Genomic DNA, 12,406 nt, shown 5'->3' on the forward strand with positions numbered 1-12,406 from the left:
GTTTAAAAAAAACATAATCGCAGATAAAAAATTTCAGATCTGGATAGCATTTTGTGCAGTGCAGTAACTGAAGTCCTAAGGTACCTCTGCTCCAAATATAAACCTCATCAATAAAGAATTAAAATAGATTAAATACTTAGAACAAAAGGGTATGAACACTCATAATTACATGCCTGTTTGTGCATCAAGAACAATCTTTCAATGCAATGCTGAGAAGAATGAGAGGAATTAGCAAAAGCAGAAGAGACTAATTTTTTATGCAACATGAATAGCAAGGGAGACATTTCAGTGCAGTGCTCAGGCTACTTCAGACTACGCAAGCTGAACAAACAGGCTGGAAAAAGGATCTCCTTGAAGAAGGGAAGCTGCACTGTCACAATCTGGTCCTAGGCTAGATGGCGTTCAGCCCTGACCAAGGGGGCCTACCAGCAGGGCAACAGTGGAACTTCCTGTAACAATTCTCCACCAGGACATAGGCCTTTGCGATACATTTTTAGTTGTATAATCAGTGTTGTCATTTGGAGCAGCTCCAGGCTATCACAGTGCCATGACTGAGTTGGTGCAGGATCAGATGCCAGTAACAGACTACTTAAATTGCACAGAATTTAAATAAAGTGGAAACTTGAGCACATTTTATGTGAATCTACAAAATATTTTTCCAGCCAGTATCTCATCTCCTTTGCAGATGGCAGAACTGGAGGATTAGATCCTTCTATGAAGCATGTTATATTTCTGGACAGTATCGAGCAGCGCTCTACTTCATGAGCCTACATTACCTTCTGTAGTTCCAATTTTCTGGGGGAAAAAACTTAATATATTTCCAAGAGTGATACTAGCATTTCCCATGGTCCTAATACATTTGTTGAATAAAATCTCTGGATCCCCACCAATGCTGCTGTTTACTAAAATCTATTATCTCCCCAGTGCTCCTGTTTTACAGAACACCAGGGAACAGAGAAGGCAAAATGGAGGTCTGTAAGTCAGACATCTCAGTACATCAATAACAAAATTTGCAGCTGAAAACATACTGCTGGAACGTAAGAGAAAACTGGGGAAAGAGATTAATCAAGGACTGGGGGAAAAACAAAAAGTGCTGCCCACATGTATCATACCCAACAACTACTGATGATTTAACTAGTGATTGATATCCAAGAAAAAAAAAAAAAAAATTGGATTTGCACATGAGAAGGAAAATCTGTGCTGGCCAGCAAACAACATGGGCCAGAGCACACGCCATTTTAAATAAACCCTATTTAGGGCACACTGTGATTTCAATTGTCTCAAGCAAGGAGGTCCTCAAACTCTGGGCACACATCCAAAGGGCTTCTTTTCTTTAAACTTGCTAGAGATCCACAGCCACAGCTATTTATCCTCAAATGTAACTATCAATGCTTTGCATTTTGTAGCAGTCTGTGACTAAAACTGTCCTGGAGGTTACAGTAGCCTGGGTAACATCAGATGGATCAGCTACCAGAGTCTGCAAATCATTTTCCTTCAAGTCAACATCTAACTTTGAAGATAGATGCAGCTGTTTTTCCCTCTCTCACCAATTCTCTATATAGTGACAACATTTTTTTTGAAGAGGAAGGCACTACATCCCTTGTCCAGCAGAAGGTAGAGGAAGCAAGAAGACAGAAGCCCTACTTTTTCCCTCCTGCTCTCCTCAGCCATGCAGAATATCTCACAGTCTCTTCAGAGTGCTTGCTATATTTTTAAGAACCTCTCAAATTCCACTTAATTCTCTGGCTAAAAAGAAGTGAAGTGCCAGAGGGTTCACAGCAGATCCTAACCCAGTGCTCATGGAAGCAATGGGGTAATGATTTTCACTGACTTCAATAGCATCAGAACAAACCAGAAGGTGCCAAATATGGGCATTGTCATCTGAATTAAAATAAAAAAGAACAGCATGAGCAGGAGAGAGATGACACATAGAAAGGTGACTCATGACAGCCAGAGAACAGATCTGCTTGAGATACTGGAGAGAAGACACCTTCTTCGCATCCAGAAAGAGCATGGGAAAAGAGACTAGGCATTCTCCTTCTTCCATTAAGATTAGTCAGGTTTGATTATCAGGTCATTTTTCTTTCTAAATTATTTGCTGTATTCATTACATTCATGCTGGACAATCACACAACAGATCCAGAGCAAATAGAAAGGTATCGTGTAAGAAGATTTCAAGCAAAGAATTAGGAACCGTTCAAAAATCCACAGAAGGGATACCGAAGGAAATACAGAAATATCACAGTTTAGAGAAATTCTGCTATTCTTCCTTTTTTTGTGTGTGTGTTAAATACCAGATTCTGATAATAGCTATTGTCTCTGAGAACTCATGAAGACAAGGCAAGGTTCCACAGAACTAAAGAAAAGTAAATGTACATCAAACCTAAATTTGATAGTCAAAGACAAGAGAAGAAATATTTAACCACCAAAACTGTAAGCACCTATCACATTATAAATATAGTAAGAAACAGTAGACATGAGTATTTAAAAGGGGATTTTGTCCAATTCATCTGAACTCTCTTTTCTACTGAATAGAATCTCGTCAGTATGGAGAAACAAGGACATCCTATATCTTCATTTTTCCAATGCTCCTATCACATATTCCATTAACCAAATTTGGAAGAAATTACTTCAAGTACATGCACAGGTAATTGATAAAACTATTCTCAGGCATCACCAACTGTTGGCTGTGAAACAGGAAATGCTATAAAGGAAAGGCCCACAAGGATCTGAATTCAATTATATATATTTTATATATTACATAAAAAGTAGTCTTCAGAAACTGGTGGAAAAACACACATATGAAAAGACAACTATATTCAGACCCTGTTTTCATAAACACTTGTCCCCTGCAACTTGGTCATGGCTACACATGCAATGAGCATACTATTCTACCATAACAAGAGGTCTTGAAGTCACAAGCTATGAAGAAAAAGGATGGAAGAATTTGGTTTGTTTAGCTGGGAGAATGGTCAGGGCTAGGGGGAAGGGAAGAGTTGAATAAAGAGAAACACGGTAACAGGTTTTGAACATGCAAAAGGGAGTTCCAGAGTTCACTGAGGGCAGAAGTAGTAGAAGCAAATGGCAAAATTTGCCATAAAGTTAGAAGTACCATAAATAAATAACACTAGAATTAAATGCCTACAAAAATACAAGAAATAAGTAACACTGGTATAAAGGGACTACAAAGGCTTATGGCATCCTTCAGGAAACTTGTGACAACAGCTTAGGCACACACCAAGCAGAGTTCCACAAAATCTGCACTTTATGAATTTCAGACCTACTTCAAATTATGCCAAGATTGTCAGTTTCCATACGACTGCATCAACTCTCCAGCATGAAAGCTGAATACATGTCATTAGCAAAAAATAATTTCAATTTTTGTCATGGCATGCTATGAGAGTCACAGCACAAAGGACTGTGTCTTGCCTCTTCCTCTATGCTGCCTCGTTTGGCTCTCCTTTCCTCTCTTTCTTTTTCCATATAAGGAATAAGGTGGCCAACGGCTTTCTTCATAACTCGAGCAGACTTTATCACCTGCATAGATAAACAGAGGGGGGGAAATAAACAATAAAGATCAGGTATAGGAATAGCCTCAGATTTCTCTTAGCTTTCTTTTATACCCATTCAAACAATAAACAAAACTTCATTTGCAAACCCAGATTCCAGCTTTGCAGAGCATTCTGTGGTAGCAGGCTGCTGGCCCTACTGGACTAAGAGTCTACACATGACACTTGCTTTCACAGTGCAACCTCTTGGACCACTCACAACAGAATTGGAAGCTACAAACAGGCCCAGACTTGGAAGGTGCTAAACGTAGCAATTTTTATTTGGATCTTTTTTCTCTCTTGCTCTTTTTCACAGGCCCAGACTTAAAACTGCATTTCAAATAAAACAAAAACACTCAGGAAGAAAGGAAACAAACATGTAAAATAAAAAGTTCCAAAGTAAAGAAAAAATAGGACTGCTTCTTAGCAGCACCGGAATTTTCACAATTCATGTGCTATATCTGAAAAAACAGCCAGCATAGAATATTTTGGCTACATTTTACAATGCTAGTTTTTGCAAAATAGGAAAATATATGAAATCATTTTCTCATTACCTGAGGCAGAAACATCTTTCCAGCACCAAAAAGATCACCAACGATTTTCATGCCATTCATCAAAGGCCCTTCAATTACATTTAGAGGTCTAGGATATTTTTCCTGATTTAATCTTGCTTCTTCTGTATCTGCAGTGACATACTTCTCAATGCCCTGGGAAAAAAAAAAAAATGAGAAGCTTTTATCTTACTAGAAATACAGCTTTTATTTAGTTGCCTTCTCCCATCAAAAGATCACAATGAAAGTACAAACAGATACTTTAGATACAGCTAGTCTTTAAGAATACCTCAAGTGTGTATTTAAAATAGGTTTTCTTAGGAAACAAAACACTGTAGTTCTTAGGCATATAAAGTTATTCAAAGCAAGAGTCCCCAGTATTAACAGGTTGGTTTGTTTTTCTTAACCATGTCATAAGAAAAACCAAAACATTCAAAGATTTCTTCCTCAGCACAAGTGCCACTCAGTACAGTACTGTTAAAGGACCAAAAAAACCCCCAGAAAGTAAAAGCAATATGTTACAAAGTAGAAGCAGTATGTTTCTACTAACACTAGCAGAATAAATATTAAGAGTCAAAGATCTTCAACTTGCAAAGTTTAAAGACAAATCACCAGAATTTTCTCTGTTATTGAAGTTAATTAAATATATTATTCATTATTAACTAATAGCTTTTAAAAGAATGGCAGTTGAAGACTTTTTAAAGCCAAAACTGTCCCTTAAAGTCTGAGCTGAGATCATGTCTCAGAGCTGATTGGTAGGACAATTTTCTGCACAGATTCACCTTTATGAGAGCGTATTCCAGCCTTTCCTCCACAGAGCTTTTCCGCCACTCATCAGTCTGTACAACTTTTCTTCCTCCTTGGGCATGATTCTGAAAAGCAAAGACATTCATAGGAGCTTGCAAGCATAAAAAGTACAACTACAGACTTTACTTTTAGAAAAGTGAGGATAATTTCAAGTACTGACCCATAAAATAATTTTAGATTATTCAAAGGTTTTTTTATACACATGCAAATCATACTGCAAACACCTGTGACATACTACAGACAGAGGGGTCTACATCCCAAAGAGTATATACCTCAATGAAGATGTAAACAAAACAAACAAGGAAAAAGTAAAAAAAAAAAAAAAAAAAAAAAAAAAGGGAGCAGTTTAGTAATTTTCATGTTCTTAAAAATGATGAAATGACTGATCTTAAGGGTTTTACTTCTGGGAACATAATTTAAATTGATTCCTGGCCCACACACTACACTTCATTTTAAAATTCTAATTAATTTGGCACTAATTCAGTTTCTACTGCAATGGGTTATGTTATTCCATATCACAGATGTGTTTTCAACCAGGCAGCCTACAGAACTACTGTTTCTCATGCACACAGACTGTCCCAAACTCTCGCATATTCTCTTTGCCTCATGCTCACACTCCCCTTTGCTATGAATGCAAAGGCCAAAAGGGCTTCACGATGCAAGAAAGCTCGTAAGGACCCACCCAGGAAGGCTCATGGAGGAGCATTCTATCCATTACTTCAACTACCACACTTCAGGCAAGTAATTTCTTCTCCCTTGGTTATTCGACATAATCGGACATCTCTCAATCCTTATGAACCTCCTATACTTCTGAGTGCTCATCAGCAAGTTTTTAAAGATAAAGCCATGGGAAAAATTCACGGAAACAAGATCTCATTCATGGGAACAAAAACCAGAACAAGTTTTCATTGATGTTTATACGAATGCTAGCTAACTTCACAGCTTCTCATTGCCAAACTTTATTCCCCTCATAGGTCTAGTTTGTAAAAAGGGAATGAAAGGAGGAGGAAAATGTTGCCCAGAGAGGTTGTAGAGTCTCCGTCCTGAGTTATGTTAAAAACCCAACTCAACATGTCCCCAAGCACCCTGGTCTTGCTGACCCCGCTCTGAGCAGGAGGGTTGTACTAGATGATCTCCAGAGGTCCCTTTCTACCTCAGCCCTTCTGTGATTCAATGAAAAGGCACCAAGTGCTCCTCAACCTCTGCCCAGACACTTTAGCAAGGGAACCATTCCAACCTAAAAATAACCCATGAAGCTGTAGGGTGGGCATGCAGGGACCACAGTGGCAAGCACTACATGCAGACCTTTAAAAACAGGATGATTATACTGCGTGCTGAGGATGAAAAAACCCACCTTTGGAAGCGCAACTCCCATTGCCATAAATGGGACAAAGTTTCAGTTTGAGAATGTCTGCAGCTATACACTTTGTGGAAAATGGTTTTTAATCTCAAACTTCAAATGAAGACTGATCTCCTAAATCTGCAAGGATTAAGTTCCTCATTTTTCCCCACAGGTCTAGCATTCGAGCCACTGGCAAGGTACATTACTATTACCTGAAGGAACTAGGAGGAAACTTCACTGGCACTTTATTAGAGGTGCGATACTTGAAATGGGACTGCACATTCTATGTTCTTTGTGCAGAATGAACTGCAGTAATTGGAAATAAAAAGAACATATGCACTTACTGACTAATGAATACACTTTTGTGTTAAAAAACTCACCTTTAGACAAAAGAACTGAGCCATTCAATTCCACTATATCAGAGGAAGATCTGAATAGATATTTTGAAATAAGCCTCAAACTGCAAAACTTTATGTAATAATCCTTCTCATTGGCTGTAAGTGACTATCTATTTGGACTCTGACATTTGTCCAGAGCCAAGATGAAACCCAAATCAGGATGCTTACCTCCAGTGAAAACCTGAAAGTTGTACTATTTTATGTTAGATTTTAATAGAGCTTTTAAAGATGTTCTGAATCAAGACTGTCTCTCTTTTTTGCAGTTGGGGGCTGTTTTACTCCCACAATAAAACCACCACCATGAATAAGAGCAGAGATTCCAACAATGGCTTCCCAAACATCTAGACCTAGGAGGAGTCGTCATCCACTTCCATTTCTACTTTTCATGCTCCATTTAAATTCACATTCTGCCTTCTGCAGACACACTGCTTAAGCAATCCGTTTCTAATTCCCCTTCTTTTTTTTCTTCCACGTTATGCAACCCTGAATACCCTAATGCTAAAACTCTGCTCCTATAGACAAGATCACTCCCAGGTGAATTGATTAGACACTAAGAGCACCATCTAAAATAGCCTAAGCACAAGGGATAGGGAGAGTCTTCCTGTACTGGTTTTCAACATGTTGCCATTGTTCCTAAAAAGCACACACCACCATAGGGCAAACTACAAATGAAGCTGTGCACAGAAATAATACCTCCAGGAGCTACAAGATGGGCATGCAAACCTTCTTGTGCACTTAAAATCTAAGAGTCACCTAACCCAGTGAGATTTTTGCTGTATGTTCTGTTCAAAACAGGATTTCACCAGTTGTCTTGTGGCTGATAATCTGGAAACCTTCAAGTGTGTAATCTTTGTCTTTTATCACCACCATCATTACTGCATCTCCAAAACACCAAATAGCTATTCTTCACTCTTGACATGAGTTACATGAACTGAAACCCTATGGCACAGCCAGGAACCACAGGCAACTACTTCACCTTTTACATATACTCCAAGCAAACCATTACCACCAGAGAGACAGGTTTACTCTGTCTCCCACAGTGCACTTGTCAATTAAGCTCCCACACCAAGATTTGCTTCAGTTGTGGGTTGGCCTTTTCTGGTTTTTGTTTGGTTGTGAGGGGTTTTTTTTTGGTTTGGGGAGAGCTTGGTGGGGATTTTTTGCTTCTTACTGGTTTTGGGTTTGTTTTTTTTAAAAAGAACGCCTATGCAGCTTGGTCTCCTGCAGCATATGAAGAACTTTGGTGCAGGATCTTTCAAGGCACCTATGAAATTCGAGAGGCTCAATCTATCACAGAGTTCACATTTTATTCTGTATTAATAACTGAACCACTTGTAGAATCATTAGTAACTTCTAACACCCACTGTTAGATTGACACGCGCAGTTTATAGGCTGTTCAACCTATCATCAGCAGGGAGGTGTTAAAGCCCAGGTGCTAAGCTAACTATTATTCAAAGCTTAAAATTGGAAGTTACCTGAGCATAATGTAAAAGTTTCTCTGTCGCATCAGGATCTTTGTTCCAGATTAGATTCTCACACAGCTGTAGCAATTCCTTGTGGATATCATCATACACTGGCAGATTCCCAGCATTCACAATTCCCATGTCCATGCCATACTAAAAAAAACATACAAAATCCCCCAACCAGGGCTGTCAGACATAGCACTGCACATCTGCCAAGTGCAAACATACAGAAGCCAAAAGCACATCATACCTTAATTGCGTGGTAAAGGAACACCCCATGCATTGCTTCTCGAATGGCATCCATTCCTCGAAAGGAGAAAGACAGATTGGAAAGACCTCCACTTATCCTGGCTCCCGGCAGTGTTTCCTATAGGAAGTGCACACAGATTTTTAGACAAGTGCTTTCCAAAAAGTAAACCTAAGCAAAGCATTCAGTCCATAAAGCAGTTGGGCCCTGAGCTGCAGTGCATTGGCTATGCACCCTTTCTCTCTTCCCTGTTCCAGATCCTTCTAGTTACTCAAATTCATAAAAAGCAATTCAAATCTCTGTAGAAAAAAATACAAGTAAAAGGAAAGGATCCAGCCTAGTTATGTGTAAGCAACTACCATGGTTTCCATAGTCATAGGTGCTATTCTAAACTTATCAGTCCTCCCACAGCAGCATTCCAGATTTTCCCCATGCAGACCTACTTATGGCTCTTCCATTCCCCACTCCTCTGGAAACAGGAGCAGCCAACCTGCCTGCTTGCATGTCTAGGAGCAGGCTGTAGCTGAGCAGCTGACCTCAAGGGTGCAGCCTCCCTTCCAGAAGCTCTGTGGTGACAAAAGAGCCTGTGGGGTGTTCAAGCCCCAGACTGCTACTGACAGAGCATCTCCAGACCAATCAAGTTGCCTTGTAAAATACAACAGTGCAGCTTCCTTGGCTGTATTCAGGTGATGCTCTTCACTGCTGTACTGCCTTCCACACATTTTGGCTAAATAAAAAGTCAGGTTACTGCACAAATCCCTTCCACAGTAATGGAAATTTTATTAATTTTAAAAAGCAGCTTTCATGTACCTTCAAAGAGGTCCTTTTAGCTAGAACATGAATGTGATTATCTCATTTAATTAATATAGTATATTTACAGTAGAGATAATGGACTGAAATATATTTATAGAACTATTTGAAGTTCTTCTATTGGAAATACAGCAATACTGAGTAATGGCTGCACTTCAGAGGAATAGTCCCCCTCGCTAATTTAAAATGCGTATTATTTTGCAGCAGTGTTTTGTTGTTGTTGTTTGGGGGTGGGGGGGTGTTTTTCTGTTTTGTGGTGATTTGGGGTTTGTGTTGGGTTTGTGTGGCAGGGGTTTGTGTAGCAGGGGAGGAGCTACAGGGGTGGCTCCTGTGAGAAGCCACTAGAAGCTTCCCCAGTTCCAAGTCAGACCCGCTGCTGGCCAAGGCCAAGCGCATCAGCAACGGTGGCAGCACCTCTGGGATAACATATTTAAAAAGGGGAAAAAGACTGCTGAAAATGGGGAGGAAGAAGAGCTACAGTGAAGAGAGGAGCGGGATGTGAGAGAAACAACCATGCAGACATGGAGGTCAGTGAAGAAGGAGAGGGACGAGGTGCACCGGAGCAGAGATTCCCCTGCAGCCCTTGGTGAGATGGCAGGCCGTCCCCCTGCAGCCCATGAAGGGTTAACGGTGGAGCAGAGATTCCCCTGCAGCCCATGGAGGACCCCATGCCAGAGCAGGTGGCTGGGCCCGGAGAAGGCCGTGACTCTGTGGGAGAGCCCACGCTGGAGCAGTTCGCAGAGGACTGCAGTGCGTGGAAAGGACTTGAGTTAGAGAAGCTCTGGAGGGCTGATGCCCGCGGGAGGGACCCCACGGTGGAGCAGGGGAAGAGTGTGAGGAGTCCTCCCCCGAGGAGGAAGGAGCGGCAGAAACAGCGTGTGATGAACTGACCGCAACCCCCATTCCCCATCCCCCTGCGCCACTAGGGGGGAGGAGGTAGAGGAATGGGGAGCAAAGGTGAGCCTGGGAAGAAGGGAGGGGTGGGGGGAAGGTGTGTTTTTAAGATATGGTTCTATTTCTCATTATCCTACTCTGATTTGATTGGTAACAAATTAAATTGATTTCTTTTTCCCCAAGCCGAGTCTGTTTTGCCTGTGACCATAATTGGTGAGTGATCCTTCCCTGTCCTTGTCTTGACTCACGAGTCTTTTGTTGTATTTTCTCCTCCCCATCCTGCTGAGGGGTAGGAGTGAGCAAGTGGCTGCACGGTGCTTCGTTGCCGGCTGGGCCTAAACCACAACAGATTTTTAAGTAATCTCAGCAAAATACTTCACGTTAAAATAAGCTTACAACTCACTTTTATAGTTTTAGTAGCATTGATAAAATTCATGGCATACAGGTTATGTTCTTCCATTCCAGTTCCTATGGTCAAAATATTAGGGTCAAATATTATATCATTTGGATTGAAGTGCACTTTTTCCACAAGGAGGTGATAAGCTCTGGAACAGATTGCAATCTTGGTTTCTGTTTCTGTTGCCTAGTAGAGAAAAAGAATTCTGACATGAAACTTACAGACAACACAAAAAATAAACTCCCCAGAAATCATTTACAGTTCCAATGACTCAAGACTGAAAATCCGAACATCACAAATATTAGAAAAGGATTATATAAAAGAATTTTGTATTAAAAATATCACCACACCTGTAGCTGGAGTTTTGACTCACCTCATTAAAAACAATTTTGTTCCCCAAAATTTCATCATCCTATGCAAAGTTTAATATGTGTTTTTTGACATAACTAAATTAATTCACAAAGATTCCACTCTCATGCAAAACACAGTTTCTGAACTAAAAAAAAAATCTTCTATGAAGGAAGGAAGAGTTCACCATGGCTGAATAGCAAGAGACACACTCCTGTGCTAGCAGAGCTACAGTTAAAGCAGTACTTGGATTCCTCAAACGTGAGCAGCATAAGAAATGCTTACATATCAGGGTCAAAACTATTGCTAAGACTATATAGACCTCTTCGAACACCTGTGTCAAAGAAACAAAACTTGTCTTGCACAAGAGGAAGAAAGCCTTGCACTCCAGAAGAAAAACACCTCTCCTTTAAAGCAACACTTACCTGCCCCATTTCATCAAAAGCCATAACAACCACAGCTGCTCCATACAACTTAATTTTCCTTGCTTTCTCCAAAAAATCTTCCTCACCTTCCTTCAGACTGATGCTGTTTACAATGCATTTCCCTTGGCAACATTTCAAACCTGCTTCAATCACCAAAAAATTTGAGGAGTCAATGCATAACGGCACCTGTAAATAACAGAGAAGTAAGCCAGGGGAATACCCACAAGTTATGAATTAGAGTTCCACATGCTGTTTGCCCATTTGGACATAAAAATGCACACAACATTAATCAGCATTTATGAACAAAAAGTTTCCAGATGGTATTTGTAGATTCACTTTGCTTTAAATGCAAAACTCAGAGTAAATTTAACTCAAGAGCTTCTATGGCAACTCCATCACATATTATATAGAGACCTCTACTTCTCCCTGTATTGTCTTGTGTTTCTGAATTAGGTACTCATTTTTAGAGAATGCACACTGCAGAAGTATCTTTTAAAACCATCCTATATCCATAGCAATTTTAAGTTTTGTGGAAAGCAATACTGTTATGCACTGCCAATATATAGATTATGGCTCATAACTGCTGCAGAAGGAACCTGCATTTGGCTTTTCTAACCAATGAAAAGGACTGGTATATATTTAGCTAAAATCAGATAGAGAATGTTAAAACCTGTTTCCCCCAAAGGCCTTCCCTATTATAGTGCCTTTTCCTGTTGGGGGACACCTACAAGTGCTTATTAAGCACCTAAACTGGTTAATAAATAAATCAATATCAAAATTTTCTGAAAGGCAATTTCCAACTCAATAAAATGTTCTTTACTGTGCTTTGGAGTGACTCAATTACAACCTTTGCAATATCAGGTTCTGAAGAAATCAAGTTACAAAATCTGGTCATTGCAGAAGGGCCATCCAGCATCCCATCATCCATATTGATATCAAGAACCTGGGCCCCCATCTCAACTTGCAATTTGGCTACACTCAGGGCTTCCTAAAGAAGAAAGAGAAAAACCAAAACAACAGTCAGTAGAAAAAAGCCTAGTCATTCTCAGGATAACATTTCACTTCTCCAAAATAAGCATGCAGCCAAAAATGTAAAAATTTATAAGACATCCCATGAGAGAATAAGGAAATGGTCTGTGATGTACAACAACATACAAAAGCTGTTAGTATGGCACA

At 40.0% G+C, this 12,406-nt stretch overlaps 1 protein-coding gene across 2 annotated transcripts in view; it reads right to left on the bottom strand.

The window, feature by feature from the left end:
* MTR (5-methyltetrahydrofolate-homocysteine methyltransferase) overlaps positions 1-12,406 on the bottom strand; it is a 56,066-nt gene that overhangs the window by 18,114 nt on the left and 25,546 nt on the right. For both annotated transcript variants that reach the window (XM_050894802.1, XM_050894801.1), the window contains 8 exons: positions 12,078-12,218; positions 11,231-11,416; positions 10,464-10,643; positions 8,360-8,476; positions 8,122-8,262; positions 4,882-4,971; positions 4,103-4,255; positions 3,430-3,537 (listed from right to left, as the gene is read on the bottom strand). In XM_050894802.1, the coding sequence (XP_050750759.1) occupies positions 3,430-3,537; positions 4,103-4,255; positions 4,882-4,971; positions 8,122-8,262; positions 8,360-8,476; positions 10,464-10,643; positions 11,231-11,416; positions 12,078-12,218 (1,116 nt within the window). The remainder of the gene's footprint in view (positions 1-3,429; positions 3,538-4,102; positions 4,256-4,881; positions 4,972-8,121; positions 8,263-8,359; positions 8,477-10,463; positions 10,644-11,230; positions 11,417-12,077; positions 12,219-12,406) is intronic.

The sequence above is a fragment of the Gymnogyps californianus genome, chromosome 3, assembly GCF_018139145.2.
Source record: "Gymnogyps californianus isolate 813 chromosome 3, ASM1813914v2, whole genome shotgun sequence".
In the NCBI taxonomy this organism is placed as follows: Eukaryota; Metazoa; Chordata; class Aves; order Accipitriformes; family Cathartidae; genus Gymnogyps; species Gymnogyps californianus.